The sequence below is a fragment of the Hyla sarda genome, chromosome 7 (genome assembly GCF_029499605.1).
Source record: "Hyla sarda isolate aHylSar1 chromosome 7, aHylSar1.hap1, whole genome shotgun sequence".
Taxonomy (NCBI): domain Eukaryota; kingdom Metazoa; phylum Chordata; class Amphibia; order Anura; family Hylidae; genus Hyla; species Hyla sarda.
This window is the reverse complement of record NC_079195.1, coordinates 108,834,936-108,855,655: the sequence shown is the minus strand read 5'-3', so window position 1 is coordinate 108,855,655 and position 20,720 is coordinate 108,834,936. Positions and strand designations below refer to the sequence as shown.

General features: G+C 44.1%; 1 protein-coding gene across 3 annotated transcripts in view; it reads right to left on the bottom strand.

The window, feature by feature from the left end:
• The window catches only part of ALOX5 (arachidonate 5-lipoxygenase), a 161,252-nt gene extending 144,794 nt beyond the window's left edge, over positions 1 to 16,458 (bottom strand). For 2 of the 3 annotated variants that reach the window (XM_056530386.1, XM_056530388.1), the window contains exon 1: positions 16,266 to 16,458. In XM_056530386.1, the coding sequence (XP_056386361.1) occupies positions 16,266 to 16,415 (150 nt within the window). In that variant the 5' untranslated portion in view covers positions 16,416 to 16,458. Of the gene's footprint in view, positions 1 to 15,261; positions 15,334 to 16,265 lie in introns of those variants that run through there. The other variant, XM_056530387.1, reaches the window with a different exon arrangement.
• Positions 16,459 to 20,720: the final 4,262 nt, after the last annotated feature.

The following is a 20,720-nucleotide window of genomic DNA, read 5'->3' as shown; positions in this document are numbered from 1 at the left end:
GACTGGCTCTCTGGGTGACCACAGGCATGTTGGATGGGTCCAGTGTTGTTCTCCATTTCTTTGCTAGATATATATTGTTACGCCGAGCGCTCCGGGTCCCTGCTCCTCCCCGTAGCGCTCACAGCGTTCTCCTATTCGCAGCGCCCCGGTCAGACCTGCCGACCGGGTGCGCTGCGATATTGTTCCCAGCCGAGATGCGATTCACGATGCGGGACGCGCATCCCGACTCGCTTACCAGACCCGTTCCCCGTCTGTGCTGTCCCGGCGCGCGCGCCCCGCTCCCGCGCCGGGTCTTTGCGATTTAAAGGGCCGGTGCGCCACTGATTGCTGCATGAGGTTTAATCAGTACCTTCACCTGTGCACTTCCCTACTTATACCTCACTTCCCCTGCACTCCCTTGCTGGATCTTGTTGCCATTGTGCCAGTGAAAGCGTTTCCTTGTGTGTTCCTAGCCTGTGTTCCTGACCTCCTGCCGTTGCCCCTGACTACGATCCTTGCTGCCTGCCCTGACCTTCTGCTACGTCCGACCTTGCTCTTGTCTACTCCCTTGTACCGCGCTTATCTCAGCAGTCAGAGAGGTTGAGCCGTTGCCGGTGGATACGACCTGGTTGCTACCGCGGCTGCAAGACCACCCCGCTTTGCGGCGGGCTCTGGTGAATACCAGTAGCAACTTAGAACCGGTCCACCGACACGGTCCACGCCAATCCCTCTCTGGCACAGAGGATCCACCTCCAGCCAGCCGAATCGTGACAGTAGATCCGGCCATGGATCCCGCTGAGGTCCCGCTGCCAGTTGTCGTTGACCTCACCACGGTGGTCGCCCAGCAGTCGCAACAAATAGCGCAACAAGGCCACCAGCTGTCTCAACTGACCGTGATGCTACAGCAGCTACTACCACAGCTTCAGCAATCATCTCCTCCGCCAGCTCCTGCACCTCCTCCGCAGCGAGTGGCCGCATCCAGCCTTCGCTTATCTTTGCCGGACAAATTTGATGGGGACTCTAAATTTTGCCGTGGTTTTCTTTCACAATGTTCCCTGCATTTGGAGATGATGTCGGACCAGTTTCCAACTGAAAGGTCAAAGGTGGCTTTCGTAGTCAGCCTTCTGTCTGGGAAAGCCCTATCATGGGCCACACCACTCTGGGACCGCAATGATCCTGTCACTGCCTCTGTACACTCTTTCTTCACGGAGATTCGAAGTGTCTTCGAGGAACCTGTCCGAGCCTCTTCTGCCGAGACTTCCCTGCTGAACCTGGTCCAGGGTAATTCTTCTGTTGGCGAGTACGCTATCCAATTCCGTACTCTCGCCTCTGAATTGTCCTGGAATAACGAGGCCCTCTGCGCGACCTTTAAAAAAGGCCTATCCAGTAACATCAAAGATGTGCTGGCCGCACGAGAAATCCCTGCTAACCTGCATGAACTTATTCATCTTGCCACCCGCATTGACATGCGTTTTTCCGAAAGGCGTCAGGAGCTCCGCCAGGATATGGACTTTGTTCGCACGAGGCGGTTTCTCTCCCCGGCTCCTCTCTCCTCTGGTCCACTGCAATCCGTTCCTGTGCCTTCCGCCGTGGAGGCTATGCAAGTTGACCGGTCTCGCTTGACATCTCAAGAGAGGATACGACGCCGCATGGAGAACCTTTGCCTGTACTGTGCCAGTACCGAACATTTCTTGAAGGATTGTCCTATCCGACCTCCACGTCAGGAAAGACGCACGCTGACTCCGCACAAAGGTGAGACAGCTCTTGATGTGAACTCTGCTTCGCCACGTCTTACTGTGCCTGTGCGGATTTCTTCTTCTACCTTCTCCTTCTCAGCTATGGCCTTCTTGGATTCCGGATCTGCAGGAAATTTTATTTTGGCCTCTTTCATCAACAGATTCAACATCCCGGTGACCAGTCTCGCCAGACCCCTCTACATCGCCTCTGTTAATAATGAAAGATTGGACTGTACTGTGCGTTACCGCATGGAACCCCTGTTAATGTGCATCGGACCCCATCACGAAAAAATTGAATTTCTGGTCCTCTCTAACTGCACTTTGGAAATTCTTCTTGGATTACCATGGCTTCAACGCCATTCCCCAACCCTCGATTGGACCAACGGGGAGATCAAGAACTGAGGTACTTCTTGCCACAAGGACTGTCTTAAGCCTGCTCCCTGTACTGTCAGTCAAGACCCTGTGGTTCCTCCGATATCTGGTCTCCCCAAGGCCTATCTGGATTATGCTGATGTCTTATGACTGTCCTATTGACCTCCTCCCTGGTACTACTCCACCCCGGGGCAGAATCTCTCCTCTGTCTGCTCCGGAAACACAAGCCATGTCGGAGTACATCCAAGAGAATTTAAAAAAGGGGTTTATCCGCAAGTCTTCCTCCCCTGCCGGAGCTGGATTTTTTTTCATTTCCAAAAAAGACGGCTCCTTACGCCCTTGCATTGATTATCGCGGACTTAGTAAAATCACTGAAAAAAAACGCTATCCCCTACCTCTTATCTCGGAACTCTTTGATCGCCTACGAGGCGCCCACATCTTTACCAAGCTGGACTTAAGAGGTGCATATAATCTCATCCGCATCAGGGAGGGGGACGAGTGGAAGACCGCATTTAACACCAGAGATGGACACTTTGAATATCTGGTTATGCCCTTTGGGCTTTGCAACGCCCCTGCCGTCTTCCAAGACTTTGTAAATGAAATTTTTCGTGATCTTCTATATACTTGTGTTGTGGTTAACCTAGACGATATTCTGATTTTTTCTGCTAACCTAGAAGAACACCGCCAGCATGTCCGCATGGTTCTTCAGAGATTTCGGGACAATCAATTATATGCCAAAATGGAAAAATGTCTCTTTGAATGTCAATCTCTTCCCTTCCTAGGATACTTAGTCTCTGGCCAGGGACTACAAATGGACCCAGATAAACTATCAGCCGTATTGGATTGGCCACGCCCCTCCGGACTCCGTGCTTTCCAACGTTTTTTGGGGTTTGCCAATTATTACAGACAATTTATTCCGCACTTTTCCACTATTGTGGCTCCTATCGTGGCCCTAACTAAGAAAAACGCCAACCCTAAGTCCTGGCCTCCTCAAGACGGATCTTGCCGGATCTTGTTGCCATTGTGCCAGTGAAAGCGTTTCCTTTTGTGTTCCTAGCCTGTGTTCCTGACCTCCTGCCGTTGCCCCTGACTACGATCCTTGCTGCCTGCCCTGACCTTCTGCTACGTCCGACCTTGCTCTTGTCTACTCCCTTGTACCGCGCTTATCTCAGCAGTCAGAGAGGTTGAGCCGTTGCCGGTGGATACGACCTGGTTGCTACCGCCGCTGCAAGACCATCCCGCTTTGCGGCGGTCTCTGGTGAATACCAGTAGCAACTTAGAACCGGTCCACCAACACGGTCCACGCCAATCCCTCTCTGGCACAGAGGATCCACCTCCAGCCAGCCGAATCGTGACATATATATATACACACACACACACACACACATATAATAGATAGATAGATAGATAGATAGATAGATACAGTGGTCCCTCAAGTTACAAAATTAATTGGTTCCAGGATGACCATTATATGTTGAAACCTGGTAATTGGTTCTTGAAATCTGGCAATTGGTTCTGAAGTCACCAAAATGTCATCCAAAAATATGAATGCTAATTCTATTTGGTCAGTTCTTTCAGCCATTGTAAGTTGAGGGATCACTGTGTGTATATATAGTGGTATGGTGATATCATACAGAGACTGAAACTATGTATTCACATATAAAAACTATAAAAACTAGCTTCAGAACATTGTTCCTAATAGTAATGTTGCTTTGTAGTGGGTCCATTGCGTGATGGTACTGGTTATTAAGCTGCATAGTGGCATCTACAGCAACTACTACAGGGCACTCTTACGTGCAGAACTGATGTTCCTCTTTATAGGGAGGACTGTGGTGACTTTCTGCTATCTAGCTTTAGTTTGTTTGTTCTGCTTTTGCAAACAATCTTATGTGTATATCTTACATGACACTACTCTCCATTCTTTAGTTGTTGCTTAACCTCTTCCTGACCAAGCACATTTTTTTGGGCTTATGTTTTCTTATGTTTGTAGGACAAACTGTAATTTTGCATTTTATTTTATCATATAGTGTATTACGGAGCCAGAAAATAATATATGTAAGGTAAAATTAAAAAAAAATATTGGAATATATAGAATTGTGCAATTTTGTGGGGAGCATGGTAAATCTGCAAACTGCATTCTATTGGTCAGTACAATTCGAATGATACAAAATCACTCCTCCTTTTTGCTTCGTTTGATGGTAAAAATAAAATAAAATAGAAAATTTAAAGAAATGAAATAAAAAATCTGTTCATTGTCATTTTCTGACCCCTATTTTCTGACCCCTATAACATTATTTTTCCACCCACGGAGCTGTGTTAAAGTTTATTTTTTTGCCATGAGCTGTAGTTTTTAATAGTACCACTATTGCATATATGCAACTTTTTGATCACTTTTTATTATGTTTTCCTGGGATGTGATTAGACCAAAAATCTGCTGTTAAAGGGGTACTACCGTGCTGACAACTTATCCCCTATCTAAAGGATAGGAGATAAGTTGCCTGATTGCGCGGGGTCCCGCCGCTGGGGACCCACGCGATCTCGCACGCAGCCCCCCGCTCTCATCAGGCCCCGGAGCGAACATCTGCTCCGGGTCTGATGACTGCCGATCACGGGGCCGGAGTATCATGATGTCATGGCTCCGCCCCCATGTGACATCACACCCCGCCCCTCAATGTAAGTCTATGGCAGGGCGTGAGACAGCTGTCTCGCCCCCTGCCATAGACTTGCATTGAGGGGCGTAGCGTGACGTCACATGGGGGGCAGAGCTGTTACGTCACGATCACCAGCCCGTCATCAGACCTGGAGCGGATGTTCGCTCCAGGGCCTGATGAGAGCAGGGTGCTGCATGCGATATTGCTGGAGTCCCCAGCGGCGGGACCCCGTGCGATCAGGCAACTTATCCCCTAACCTAAGGGATAAGTTGTCAGCACGGTAGTACCCCTTTAACGCTGTTCACAATACAGAATCAGGAATGTAATAATAAAATATCTGCAATCAGGAGAAAGAGTTTTCAGCACTAGTGGCAGTTAAAATGCTTCAAGGACCGGATAACGGTAGTGACCAGTATATGAGGTGCGGATACAGTCCTAAGATGTATTCACGGGGAAGATCACCACAAGCATAAAGCAATTTAACACCTACCTGCCGTCCCTACTGCTTAACAACCTCCTGAATAAAGTCTGGACAAAAGAAAATCGTTAGTGCCCCCTATCTTCTTTCTCGCTTATAAGCGAGAAAGAAGATAGGGGGCACTCACAATTTTCTTTTGTCCAGACTTTATTCAGGAGGTTGTTAAGCAGTAGGGACGGCAGGTAGGTGTTAAATTGCAGCAGTGACGCCAGGTAGGTGTTAAATTGTATCAGAGTCTGATGCAATTTAACACCTACCTGGCATCCCTGCTGCTGTAACAACCTCCTGAATAAAGTCTGGACAAGAGAAAATCGTGAGTGCCCCGTGTCTTTTTTTCTCGCTTATGGTATACATAATAAAATAGTTTGGACAATTATACATGTGGCATTACCAAATATGTTTACTATGCTTTTTTACAATATCGATACCATACATTCAAATAGCAATATTGCTGGTTTTAATAACTAATTATGGTATAACAATTCTTTCCTATTTCACAACTATTTATAATTTTATAGTTATATTAATTGATTAGTGTATTCCACTTGGGATGATTGCTATTAGCTGTAAGGCCATGCTGAGAATTGTAGTTGTGAAACAGCTGGAGGCACCCAATTAGATAAATAACACTCATGCCTAGTGCTGGGCGGTATACAGTACCGTTATGAATGCCTCCCGCAAGCGCGAGCGCTACCATCACCGCTAGCGGGGTCCCTGTGCCCACTAGTGGTGTCACAAGAATGCTGAGCGCGAGCGCGACTCTGTTCCCCGTCCCTGTCAGCTCTCAGGGTACGGGATCAGATTTTTAAGCCTCGCGTGCGGCTAACGTAGTACTGCGCAGACGCAGCACTACGCAAACAGCGTAGGGCTAACATAGGCAGCGCTAGGAGCCTGGCGTTAGCCCTTCGCTATTTGCGTAGTACTGCGCATGCGCATTACTACGTTAGCTGACCGCGAGGCTTTGAAATCTGTTCCTGTACCCTGAGAGCTGAAAGGGACGGGAACAGAGCCACGCTCGGAATTCTTGTGACACCGCTAGTGGGCACAGGGACCCCGCTAGTGGTGATGGTTGCGCTCGCGGGGGGCACATTTGACACCGCTAGTGGGCACAGGGACCCCGCTCGCGCGCGGGGGGTGTGGGTTAGGCCAGTGGAGCCAAAAGTCGTGAACCACGTGTGGGGTGTTAAGGATCACTGTACCCCTTGTTACGTTCCTTGAGGGGTGTAGTTTCCAAAATAGTATGCCATATGGGTTATTTTTTGCTGTTCTGGCACCATGGGGGGTTCCTAAATGCGACATGCCCCCCAAAACCATTTCAGCAAAATTTGCTTTCCAAATCCAAATGGGACTCCTTCTCTTCTGAGCATTGTAGTGCACTAGCAGAGCACTTGATGTCCACACATGGGGTATTTCCATACTCATAAGAGATGAGGTTACAAATTTTGGTGGTCATTTTCTCCTGTTACCCCTTGTGAAAATGTAAAATTTGGGGTAAAACCAGCATTTTAGTGAAAAAAAAAAAATCATTTACACATCCAATTTTAACAAAAAGTTGTGAAACACCTGTGGGGTGTTAAGGCTCACTGTACCCATTGTTACATTACTTGAGGGGTATAGTTTCCAAAATAGTATACCACGTGGGTTCTTTTTTGCTGTTCTAGCACCATAGGGGCTTCCTAAATGTGAAATGCCCCACAAAAACCATTTCAGAAAAACTCACTCTCCAAAATCCCATTGTTGCTCCTTCCTTTCTGAGCCGTCTATTGCGCATGCCGAACACTTTACATACACATACACATATGAGGCATTTCCTTACTCGAGAGCAATTGGGTTACACATTTTGTGGGCTTTTTCTCCTTTTTCCCCTTGTAAAATTTAAAAAACTGGGTCTACAAGAACATTCGGGTGTAAAAAATGAAAATTTTGTATTTTCTCCTTCACTTTGTAGCTATTCCTGTGAAACACCTAAAGAGTTAACACATTTTCTGAATGTCATTTTGAATACTTTGGGGGGTGTAATTTTTATAATGGGGTCATGTATGGGGTATTTATAATATGAAGGCCCTTCAAATCCACTTCAAAACTGAACTGGTCCCTGATAAATTCCGATTTTGAAAATTTGGTGAACAATCGGAAAATTGCTGCGGAATTTTGTCTTCCAAAAGTAAAAACATGTTAACTTTATGATGCAAACATAAAGTAGACATATTGTATATGTGAATCAATATATAATTTATTTGGAATGTCTATTTTCCTTACAAGCAGAGAGCTTCAAAGTTAGAAAAATGCTACATTTTAAATTTTTTCATCAAATTTTGGAATTTTTCACCAAGGAATGATGCAAGTATCAACAAAAATTTACCACTAACATAAAGTAGAATATGTCACGAAAAAACTATCTCGGAATCAGAATGAAAAGTAAAAGCATCCCAGAGTTATTAATGCTTAAATTGACAGTGGTCAGAATTGCAAAAAATGTTCCCGTCCTTAGGGTTATAAATTAATGGGATCCGTCCCCAGGGGGTTAAACAGATTTATAAATTACTTCTATTAAAAAATCTTAATCCTTCCAGTACTTATTAGCTGCTGAATACTACAGAGGAAATTCTTTTCTTTTTGGAACACAGAGCTCTCTGCTGACATCACGAGCACAGTGCTCTCTGCTGACATCTCTGTCCATTTTAAGAACTGTCCAGTGTAGGAGAAAATCCCCATAGCAAACATATACTGCTCTGGACTGTTCCTAAATAAATAAATAAATGTGACAAAAAAGCAACAATTTTTGACTTTTTTTTAATGTTCATGCTGTTGGAGTAGAGGACGTGATGCGAGGAGGTTGAGAGGCTCCTCCCCCCCGCTTCCTGCCCCCTCCATGGACCAAACACATGCTGCTGGTCCGGGACATCGCTCAGCTGCGCTGAAAGCTGGGATGTGAGTGTGCTGGATGGCGGTGGAGCAGAGGGACCTGACCTGACACAGCAGTAGCGAGCGGGGAGCAGTGGACTGTGAGCGTAGTGGCCCCCACACGAACAACAGCACACACAGGTGCCGACAGCGCTGTGATCTGGAGTGGAGGCTCAGAAGAGGCAGTGAGTGGGAGGAACCGGGATCTGTGTTGTGCTGAGAATGCAGGCAGAGTGAGAGTGGGACCCTGGAGCTACTGGAGGAAGACACACTGAGGAGGCTGATCCATGGCAGCTCCAGGGACCCAGCTGAGATTCGGGTGAGATCCTCTCATATCTGTGTTGTTATAAGGATGAAACTGCTGCCACAGTGAACAAACTGTACTAAAAGAATAGGTGTGGGGGCAAGTTTTGCTCGCTTAATAATAAATCCCCCTCGTGGCGATTATAGCTGTGGAGGTGAACGCTGCCACGTTCACCTTGTATGTTTAAAGCCATAAAAGAAGGTCCTTCTGCATAAGAAATAACAATTTATCTATAAGAACTGGATTTGGGTGGAAAACCCTAATTGGGACAGTGTATTTTTTTTTTCTTCTCTCCTGCACTGCAGGAGCAGGTCTATAGTCTGCAGATAACTGAGCTTCTCCTGTGATACAACAAGCTGAAAGTGTCCGTTGGAAAAATTTTGTTGGTAATCTTTTCTGAAACTTCCGGCGTAGCGTATGAAATACACGTGACTGTTCTGGGTGGGACAAGATATTGACAACTGGAGGATAAGATGGCACCCAAGCTGAATAAAACACATAACCCAACAAAGGACGCTAAAGCAGCTGGGAAAGTGGATAAATATTTTGTCTCGCCAGGGACAGTGCCTAGAAATCGTGGACAAAAGAAAACCAATGCAGGAGATCTGGGATTAGATGGCTCTATAATGGAGAAGGAAGGGGATGTTCCCCAACCTGTCCTAGATAAAATATTAGCGGCAGTTGCAAAATGTAATACTTCCATAGATGTTCTGTCCAATCAAGTGGGGGTTATCGGCGTGGAAATCAATTTGATCAGGGAAGATCTAAAGAAAGTCAGGGAGAGGTGTACAGAGGTAGAGACTAGAGTATCGGGTGTGGAAGAGGAGGTCCATAAGTTAAAATCTGAAGTATAGAGGATGTCAGGGGAGAACAAGTTATTAAATCAAAAAGTGACAGAATTCGAAGACCGCTCCAGACGGGGGAACCTTAGAATCTTGGGTTTCCCAGAGGGAGCGGAAAGTAAAGATGTGATAACTTTCATCCAAACATGGTTGATTGCGCAGTGTGGGGAGGAAAACCTCTCTAAACACTTTAGTGTGATACATGCGCATAGAATTCCGTTTCAACCCCCGCCAGTAGGGGGCAGACCACGTACCATAATACTTAAACTCCTGAATGATAATGACCGTGACAACATCCTGAGAATAATGAGGGAAAAAAAGGAGATAGAATACAATGGAAATAGAACTATGCTTTCCCCAGATTATGCAATTGAAACACAGAAGAAGAGATATACTTTCAGGGAAGTTAAAAAGAGACTTGCACATAATGGAATCAAGTTTGCTTTAATGTTCCCAGCCAGGCTGAAGGTTTTTTACAACAATGAGACGTTCTTTTTCTCTAGCGCAGTAGAAGCGGTGGACTGGATGGACACACGGGGATTGAAAAATAGTGGTTAAGGTCCGGGGGGGGGGGGGGGGGGGGATGGGGAGGGGAGGACAATCACGTAAGGCTAGAGATTTGCCGGAGATGGCAGGTCACCGGGGGGGATGTTGCTCGGAAGGGGAAGGATGGGAGGAGGAGGTTTGGGGAACCCTGGGGAAGTTGTTTTTTTTCACTTTTTTTATTTATTTATTTTTTTCCTTTTCTCTTCCTTCTCACTACGGTGTTTATTGTGTTCAACCGCGGATGACTGTTAAGGCTGTGGTATGGAATGTATGAGGACTTGAGGATAAAATTAAAAGATCAGCGGTAATGGGAGTTATTATGAAGCACGCACCAGGTATAGTCGGGTTAGTTGAGACACATTTAACGAGAGAAACAGTAATGGTTTTGAATCGTAATGTTTGGGGACATTATTACCATTCTCTTCATACAGCATATTCACGGGGGGTTTCAGTGTTAATCCGTAGAAACTTAAATTGGGAATTCATTAGAAAAAGGGTAGATGATGAGGGGAGGTTTGTTTTTTTATATGGGAGACTAGAAAATTTAAGATGTGTATTAGCATTTGTATATATACCCCCGCCTTTCTCATCTGTGGTCCTTCTTAAATGATTTGATTTTTGTGTGAGTTGCAGAGAACGCCCTGTGTTTGCCATGGGGGATATGAACTGCGTCCTAGATGAGAGGTTAGATAGATGAAGGGCAAGCGGGAGTAAAGGAGAGGTGGGTTGCACTCCTCTGGCAAAAGTATGTAATGAACTGGGACTCAGCGATATTTGGAGGATTTACAACCCTCAAAAGAAAGAATATTCATGTTGGAACAAGACCTGTCAGACTATGTCCAGAATAGATATATGCCTGGGAAATTACTCTAATTTAAATAAGGTGATAAAAATACATTATTGGGTTAGATGTCTGTCGGACCACCCGGCTCTAGAAGTACTGATAAAAACAGAGGAAGAGGTAAGAGTTGGGTTCCAGAAAATTAACCCTCACTGGTTAAATTTGATAGAGAATGCCACAATAGAAAAAAACTTGAGGGAGTTTTTTGCAAACAACTGGGGCACAGCAAGTGACCCAGTTGTCTGGGAGACCTGTAAAGCTTACCTAAGAGGGGAAATAATAAGAGCAATAAAGTGGAAAAAAAAAGTTTAAATCTAAAGAGGAGGGCTTAATAAGTAATCTTAGGGAAACAGAGAAGGAATATACACTAAATTCATCAGAAGAGAGTAAGGAAAAATTAAATAAGCTACAAAATTAATTTAATGAATATATGTTGGAAAAGAGTAAAAATAAATTGATTTTTCAAGGCCAGCAAAGATTTGTACCAGCAGGGAAGCCTAACAAGTATTTGATGGCAATTGTCTCAAATCAACACACTAAGCAAAGAATTTCTGGGATAAGGAATAAAGAAGGAGATTGGTGTATAGAAAAAAAGGAAATAATAAGGGAATTTAAAGAATATTATGAGTTATTATATAGATCTGAATATAATAAGGAAAGAAAGGAAACGCAAAATTATTTGGACCAAATGGAACTCCCTGGACTCCCCGAAATGGAAAAACAAACCTTAGATGCTCCATTAACTAGAATAGAACTGAATAAAGCGCTAGATCAGATTAGGGTTAATACAACACCTGGAAGCGATAGACTACCCTTTGAGGTATATAGAAGGTTTGGCGGAATTTTGATCCCGGCATTACATAGAGTGATTGAGACCAGCATGGTGACCGGGAAATTACCGGACTCAATGCGGGAAGCGGTTATAATATTGATCCTGAAAGAGGGAAAAGATAAAGAGGATATGGGGTCGTATAGACCCATATCGTTAATAAATACAGATATCAAGATTTTCGCCAAAGCATTAGCCATTAGATTACAGAGTAATATCACAGAGTTAATTCAGGAAGATCAGTGCGGGTTTATCCCAGGAAGAATGGCCCGACACAATATATATAGAGTCCTTACGAATATAGATATGGGAAAATTACAGGGCGGGGAATCCCACTCCATCCTGTCTTTAGATGCCACTAAGGCTTTCGACAGGGTGGAGTGGGAGTTCTTGTGGGCAGTATTAGAAAAATGCGGCTTTGGGAAAACATATATAGACATGATTCTGACTGTTATACTCCGAACCTAAGGCAAGAGTGTCGATCAATGGTAATTTATCGGAGCAAGTTTCGCTCTCAAGAGGCACCAGACAGGGATGCCCTCTCTCCCCCTTGCTGTTTGCTATGAGCATGGAACCTTTGGCTGTTAAGATCAGAGAGGAGAAGGAGATTGGCGGGTTTGGTGCAAGGGGGAGAGAAGACAAAATATCCTTATATGCAGATGATATCCTGCTTTTTTTTGGAAAAACAGTCGGATCTGACCGGAGTGATGGAGATTATCAAGGAATATGGGAGTTTCTCAGGGTTAGAAATAAACTGGTTCAAATCAGTACTTCTTCCATTGGGGGAGAATAATATATTCATAGAAAACAAAATAAAAATATTTAAAAAAGATGAGCACTTTAAAAGGTATACAAATCTCAGGTAAATTAGAAGATCATTATAAATTAAACCTAGAACCCTTAATAAAGAACATGGAAAAGAAAATTAAAATTTGGAGCGACTTCAAAATTTCTAAAGCACACAGAATGATATTAATTAAAACTATTATGTTGCCGAAAATATTATACGTATTTAGTGCTTCACCCATTTGTGTGATGAATTTTTTTTTTAAAGAATGCAGTCAATCTTCAATACTTTGATATGGGGCAGAAGAAGGGTGAGGATTAAGATAGAATATTTATGTCTACCCAGAAGAGAAGGGGGAATGGCGTTTCCGGACGTGAAAAAGCATTTTTTAGCTGCCCAATTATACTTTATTAGGGACTGGAGGAGATCTCATATGATTGAGTAATTGATGGAACGATGTAGAGGATCATATGATGATATTTACCAGTTACTGAAGTCAGGGCAATTAGAAGAGAAATGATGGAAAACTGTATAACAATAGCTGCCTTGAAAAGAAGGTGGAAAATGGTAAAAAGGGAGGTGGGAATAACTGGGATATTGGATATAGCCCTCATTTGGAATAATAAAAACACAGTAGAGGAAATAAATATATTAGAATTTCGAACACTAGCACAATGGGGGGTGCATAAAAGAGGGGATATATATAAGGAAGGGAAGATTAAAACATTTGAAGAGTTAAAAAAGGGTAGAGAAGTTGGGGTTGGGACATGGTTTGAATATATGAGATTAAGAGGTATAGTAAAAGATACGGTAGATAAGGGGAAGAAAGTAGAAATAGTAAAAGGTAGTTTTTTTGATAAGATGGTGAATACAGAGATGGGAAAAAAAGAGTTGTCAAAGATATATAGAGCACTTAATTCATTTTCTATATTAAAGAGAAATCATCACAGTAGAAAAATATGGCAAAAAGAATTGGGTGAGATAGAAGAAGCACAGTGGGGGGAAAAAAAATGAAAAAATTTGTATAAAATATTGTATTATTCTTTTTTTTGTAATATGTGGTGGTAATAAAAAAAAAATGTTCATGATGTTCACCGTATTATATTTTAATAGTTTGGACATTTACACACGCGGTGATACCAAATACGTTTATTAATTTATTTATTTTTAACACTTCTTGGGGGTAAATTGGAAAAAGGACATTTTACATTTTTATTGGGGATTTTTCGATTTTTTTTTACTTTTAATTTTTTTAAACTTTTTTTTACTTCTTTTTTTTACACTTTACCCCATAGGGGATTATTTTTAGCAATCAGTTGATTGCTAATACTTTTCAGTGCTATGCATAGGGCATAGCAGTGATCAGTGTTATCGGCTATCTTCTGCTCTGGTCTGCTCGATCTCGGACCAGAACAGAAGAAGCCAGGAAGGCGTCGGAGGCAGGTGAGGGGACCTCCGTCTGCCATATTGGCTGATCTGATCTCCGTGGCTGGGCTGCGGGTGATCAGATCAGCATAAAATATAGCCGCGCTTCCACAGATGCTGTGATCTGTATTGATCACGGTATCTGAGGGGTTAATGGCAGATATCCGCGTGATCGCAGATATCGGCCATTACCGGCGGGTCCCTGGTTGCTATCAGCAGTCGGGACCTGCCGCACATGACCTGATCATCGATCTGATGCTTGCAGTCATGTACAGGACGTAAATATACGTCCTGATGCGCTAAGTACTGCCGCACCAGGACGTACATTTATGTCCGTGGTCGTTAAGGGGTTAAATAAGTAGAGCTAGATGGCAACGTAATGTGTATTTTGACTAATGGCAAGCAATATGTGGGAGACATAGTTCTTCATACTGGAAAAACACGGGGATGTGGTTGGTGTCACTGAAACATGGCTAGACTCCTCACATGACTAACATACAGAGCTGGTAGGGAATGTAATTGTCCATGAAAAAAAACTTGTACAACATTTGCATATTAGGATCATTTGCCTACATGTTTGTCTCATCAGATAAAACATGAACTGTGACCTGGAAGTGATGTGTACTGTCATTGTCATATAAAATAAAAACTGCATCAAGTTTAGGGACTATTTACCTATTTACCTTAAAGATCTGTAAAAATATATTTTCAACACGCTTGTATCCATTTATGATATGAAAGTGTTATAGGGGTACTCCAGTGGAAATTTTTTTTAAATCAACTGGTACCACAAAGTTGAACAGATTTGTAAATTAATTCTATTTAAAAATCTTAATCCTTCCAGTACTTATCAGCTGCTATATGCTCCATAGAAAGTTGTATTTCTTTCTGGAGTTCTTTTCAGTCTGACCACAGTGCTCTCTGCTGACACATCTGTCCGTATCAGGAACTGTTCAAAGCAGGAGAGGTTTGCTATGGGGATTTTCTCCTGCTCTGGACAGTTCCTGACATGGACAGAGGTGTCAGTAGAGAGTTCTGTGGTCAAACAGAAAAGAATTCCAGAAAGAAATACAACTTCCTCCGTTGCATACAGCAGCTTGAGGGTTAAGATTTTAAATAGAAGTAATTTACAAATCTGTATAACTTTCTGCCACCAGATGATTTAAAAAAAAAGTGTTTTTCACTGGAGCACCCCTTTAAGGTATGCACATCTTTCTTTTGCTTTAATTGATGGCTCACATGGTGACATTGTAATGTTATTTCCTTCATATTGCTACAAAATGTATTATAATTGACTTAGAGAAATAAGCTTAGTACAATACCACTACACAAATAATGTCACAAAGTACCTAAATAATACCCCCATACATTATATGTTCTATATGAAGTTGTATCGTGCATTTATGGCTTCAACAAAGTGCTCTATTGGTCACAGTAAATACTTCTATATAGTGTTTGATTTATACCACAACAAGTGCTCAAATATGTGCCACAATAGAAAATTGGTTGTCATAAGTGTTATTTAGTTTCTGCATTAGAAAAAAAGTCTGTTCTGAATGATTTGTACCTGTGCATAGTAACTAGTTATTAGCCAAGAAAAGACCAGCGGCACCAAAACCACACAAAACATGCCAACACGGTTTTCAAACTGCAGGTAAAAGTTTGATTGTTAGTGGCAATATGGTATTTAGCGATGAGCGGCATTGGCCATATTCAAATTCGCGATATTTTGCGAATATGTAGAGGAATATTCTTCCTATATTTGCTAATTTCGCATATTTGTTATATTCGCATATGTGAATATTTGCATATTCAGTGCATAAACAATGAGGGGGTGGGCAACTTTACTATTGGTTGCTAGGGATGTTGTTGATAACCTCTGACAAGTGCATTTGCATCATTCTAATTGGCCCCACAAGTGAAAAGAAGGAATATGTGGAATATGCAAATATTCACATATGCGAATATGCGGAAAAACAAATATTCACAATTTCGAATATATAGCGAATATATTTGCAATATTCACGGATTCGCGAATTTGCGATAATCGCGATAAAAATTTGAAATGCGAATATTTGTGCCCAACACTAATGGTATTGTAGATAAATGGTAGTTTTACCCGTAAGGCTGTGTTGACCACTAACATTTTAACTTCTCATAACTGCGGTCAATATCTAAACTGTCCCAACATACAAGTCATGACTGTGATATGTGAACACAACTTGAAGGTCCAATACAATACAATTTGTTTTCAGATTGTTAGAAGTGTTATTAAGATATTAAATAGTATTACTATTTGGAAATTATTAGGAATATAAACTTTCCAAGTTTTTTTTATTTTGGCTATGAACTGCTACTGGTGTTATTACATCTTTGACGTATGTTATGTTAATTAGTAACACAATTTTTTTTATTAAGGAGTAAATTTAAATCTAAACTAATATATATATATATATATATATATATATATATGTTACATACCTGACTCCTTGTAAAACAAATTATAGTTCTGTTTATTATAAGATTTCACAAGTATAATAATTCATTTTAAAGAAGATCAGTCCTACTTACCGCCCCCCTCTCAAAATCATTGTAAAAAGGTTTGTCTAGCAAATTCTTTTCGCTGCAGCCTTTTGATCCAATTAATGTAACATAGATATAGTCATCTGTACCAGCAAACCACTGACTGCCTGTTGCCACTGTGATGGTGTATGATGGCATCTTGTCGGTACCAAGGAGATATCTGTATGTGTTAGTGATCTGCTCAACAGGAGCTGTCAGGTTATATCTAGAGGCAGTCTGTTACTTTGTGCACACTCCTCTACTTACTGAGCCCTCCCTTCTATTTTGACTAAATGCACTTCTTACCCTGTGGTTTTCACTTTTGACTTCCTCTTTTGCATCAATGGCTTCTATGTTGTCTCCACATATCGCTCCCATGGGTGACTTATAATTAGGGATTTTATCATTCTGTTAAGAACTCTTTTTATGTCATTAATTTACTTAATATTTACTTAATATTTGTTTCTACCTTCCCTAATTTTTTCATAGTTACATTGTGAATTATAACTGGGCAGCCGTACCCCTTAGCGTAACCACATCCATGCAGTGTTTTGCAATTGTTTTATTTCAAAAGTTTTAGTTCTCACAGAGAAGAATTACAAACTTGGTACAATATACTTGGTTGTCTCCCTGGTCTTAAAGTAAAGAATCCCCGTCTGTGATGATGGTGAAACCTTCTGTCCTCTAGACGTAGACAATGCCCCCTTGTTATGGTTACTGGCCTAGGTATAAAAAGATCACTAAAAAAATCTCTGTACTGTCCCATTCATATATTTGTACATTGTGATCAAATCACCCCTGATGATGTCTTTTCTCCAATCTAAATAACCCCAAGCTTGATAACCTGTCTCGGTCCTGTAATCCTCCAATACCATTATTATCTTTGTTGCCCTCCTGCACCCTCTCCAGTCCAGCCATGTCCTTCCTATACACAGACACCCAAAACTGGACACAATACTCTATGTGCGGTCAAACTAATGATTTAGAATACTAATACAAAAACAAAGGAATGCACTCACCACACAGTTCTTGCTCAACCACAGTGTAGATCTTTATTGTGTGTAGACTCTCATTGCAGGGAGCTTTGCAAGCGTGACAAACAGCGGGGATAATGGGAGCTTGTGCAGGGGAGGAAAGCAGTTTGCTTTCCTCCCCTGCATGACCTACCATTATCCCTGCTGTTTGGGAGAACTGTTGCCGGTTAGCTCAGTGGGCTGTTTGGGACCGCCGCGGTGAAATTACGAATGGCTGAGAGGACAGCGGGAGGCTTCTTACCTGGCCTCCTGCCATCCGATCATTGCTCTGCTGCTTCATGTCTGAGATCCAGGCTGGAGCAGCAGATCACTGATAACACTGATCAATGCTATTGTTACGCCGAGCGCTCCGGGTCCCCGCTCCTCCCTGGAGCACTCGCAGCGTTTTCCTGTTCGCAGCGCCCCGGTCAGACCCGCTGACCGGGAGCGCTGCGATAATGTCCCTAGCCGGGATGCGATCCGTGATGCAAGACGGGCCCGCTCGCGATTCGCATCCCGGCCCGCTTACCAGACTTGTTCCCCGTCTGTTCTGTCCCGGCGCGCGCGGCCCTGCTCCCTAGGGTGCGCGCGCGCCGGCTCTCTGCGATTTAAAGGGCCGGTGCGCCACTGATTGGCGCCTGGTTCTAATTAGTATGTTCACCTATGCACTTCCCTATATAACCTCACTTCCCCTTCCCTTCCTTGCCGGATCTTGTTGCCATTGTGCCAGTGAAAGCGTTCCTTGTATGTCCCAAGCCAGTGTTCCAGACCTCTTGCCGTTGCCCCTGACTACGATCCTTGCTGCCTGCCCTGACCTTCTGCTACGTCCGACCTTGCTCTTGCCTAATCCCTTGTACCGCGCCTATCTCAGCAGTCAGAGAGGTTGAGCCGTTGCCTGGTTGCTACCGCCGCTGCAAGACCATCCCGCTTTGCGGCGGGCTCTGGTGAATACCAGTAGCAACCTAGAACCGGTCCGCCGGCACGGTCCACGCCAATCCCTCTCTGACACAGAGGATCCACCTCCAGCCTGCCGAATCCTGACAGTAGATCCGGGCATGGATCCCGCTGAGGTCTCACTGCCAGTTGTCGCTGACCTTACCACGGTGGTCGCCCAGCAGTCGCAACAGATAGCGCAACAAGGCCATCAGCTGTCTCAACTGACTGTTATGCTACAGCAGCTTCTACCACAGCTTCAGCAGCCATCTCCTCCGCCAGCTCCTGCACCTCCTCCGCAGCGAGTGGCTGCATCCAGCCTCCATTTATCTTTGCCGGACAAGTGCGATGGGGACTCTAGACTTTGCCGTGGTTTTCTCTCGCAATGTTCCCTGCATTTGGAGATGATGTCGGACCAATTTCCAACTGAACGGTCGAAGGTGGCTTTCGTGGTTAGTCTCCTGTCTGGGAAGGCCCTGTCATGGGCCACACCGCTCTGGGACCGCAATGATCCTGTCACTGCCTCCGTACAGTCCTTCTTCGCTGAGATTCGAAGTGTCTTCGAGGAACCAGCCCGAGCTTCTTCTGCCGAGACTGCCCTGATGAACCTGGTCCAGGGTAATTCTTCAGTAGGCGAGTACGCCATCCAATTTCGTACCCTCGCCTCCGAATTATCTTGGAATAACGAGGCCCTCTGCGCGACCTTCAAAAAAGGCCTATCCAGTAACATCAAAGATGTGCTGGCCGCACGAGAAATCCCTGCCAACCTGCATGAACTTATTCATTTGGCCACCCGCATTGACATGCGCTTTTCCGAAAGACGCCAGGAGCTCCGTCAGGATATGGACTTTGTTCGCACTAGGCGGTTTCTCTCCCCGGCTCCTCTCTTCTCTGGTCCGCTGCAATCTGTTCCTGTGCCTTCCGCCATTGAGGCTATGCAAGTAGACCGGTCTCGCCTGACACCACAAGAGAAGACACGCCGCCGCAATGAGAACCTATGCCTGTACTGTGCCAGTGCCGAACACTTCTTGAAGGATTGTCCTATCCGTCCTCCACGTCAGGAAAGACGCACTCCGATCCCGCACAAAGGTGAGACAGCTCTAGGTGTGAACTCTGCTTCTCCACGTCTTACTGTGCCTGTGCGGATTTCTTCTTCTAACTCCTCCTTCTCAGCTGTGGCCTTCTTGGATTCTGGATCTGCAGGAAATTTTATTTTGGCCTCCTTCGTTAACAGGTTCAACATCCCAGTGACCAGTCTCGCCAGACCTCTATACATCGCTTCAGTTAATGGTGAAAGATTGGACTGTACTGTGCGTTACCACACAGAACCCCTGTTAATGTGCATTGGACCTCATCACGAAAAAATGTAATTTCTGGTCCTCTCTAACTGCACTTCTGAAATTCTTCTCGGACTGCCTTGGCTCCAACGCCATTCCCCTACCCTTGACTGGACCACTGGGGAAATCAAGAACTGGGGTGCTTCTTGCCACAAAAAATTCCTCACGTCTGCTCCCAGTCCTGCCAGTCAAACCCCTATGGCTCCTCCTATACCAGGTCTCCCCAAGGCCTATTTGGACTATGCCGATGTTTTTTGCAAAAAACAAGCAGAGACTTTGCCTCCTCACAGGCCTTATGACTGCCCTATTGATCTCCTTCCTGGTACTACTCCACCCCGGGGCGGGATCTATCCTCTGTCTGCTCCTGAAACACAAGCCATGTCGGATTACATCCAAGAAAATTTAAAAAGGGGATTCATCCGCAAGTCTTCCTCCTCTGCCGGAGCGGGGTTCTTCTTTGTCTCCAAAAAAGACGGTTCCTTACGGCCATGCATCGATTACCGCGGTCTTAATAAGATCACTATAAAAAAACGCTATCCCCTGCCTCTTATCTCGGAACTCTTTGACCGCCTACGTGGCGCTAACATCTTCACCAAATTGTATTTAAGAGGTGCATATAATCTCATCCTCATCAGGGAAGGGGATGAGTGGAAGACCGCATTTAATACCAGAGACGGACACTTTGAATATCTGGTTTTGCCCTTTGGGCTCTGCAACGCCCCTGCTGTCTTCCAGGACTTTTTAAATGAAATTTTTCGTGATTTGTTATATACCTGTGTTGTGGTTTACTTGGACGACATTTTGATTTTCTCTTCTAACCTCGAAGAACACCGCCGTCATGTCCGCCTGGTGCTCCAGAGACTCCGTGACAATAAATTATATGCCAAGATGGAGAAATGTCTCTTTGAATGCCAATCTCTTCCCTTCCTAGGATATTTAGTCTCTGGCCGGGGACTTCAAATGGACCCAGGCAAACTGTCTGCCGTGTTAGATTGGCCACGCCCCTCCGGACTCCGAGCTATCCAACACTTCTTGGGGTTTGCCAATTACTACCGACAATTTATTCCACATTTTTCCACCATTGTGGCCCCAATTGTGGCCCTAACCAAGAAAAACGCCAACCCTAAGTCCTGGCCTCCCCAAGCGGACGAGGCATTCAACTGTCTCAAAACTGCCTTTTC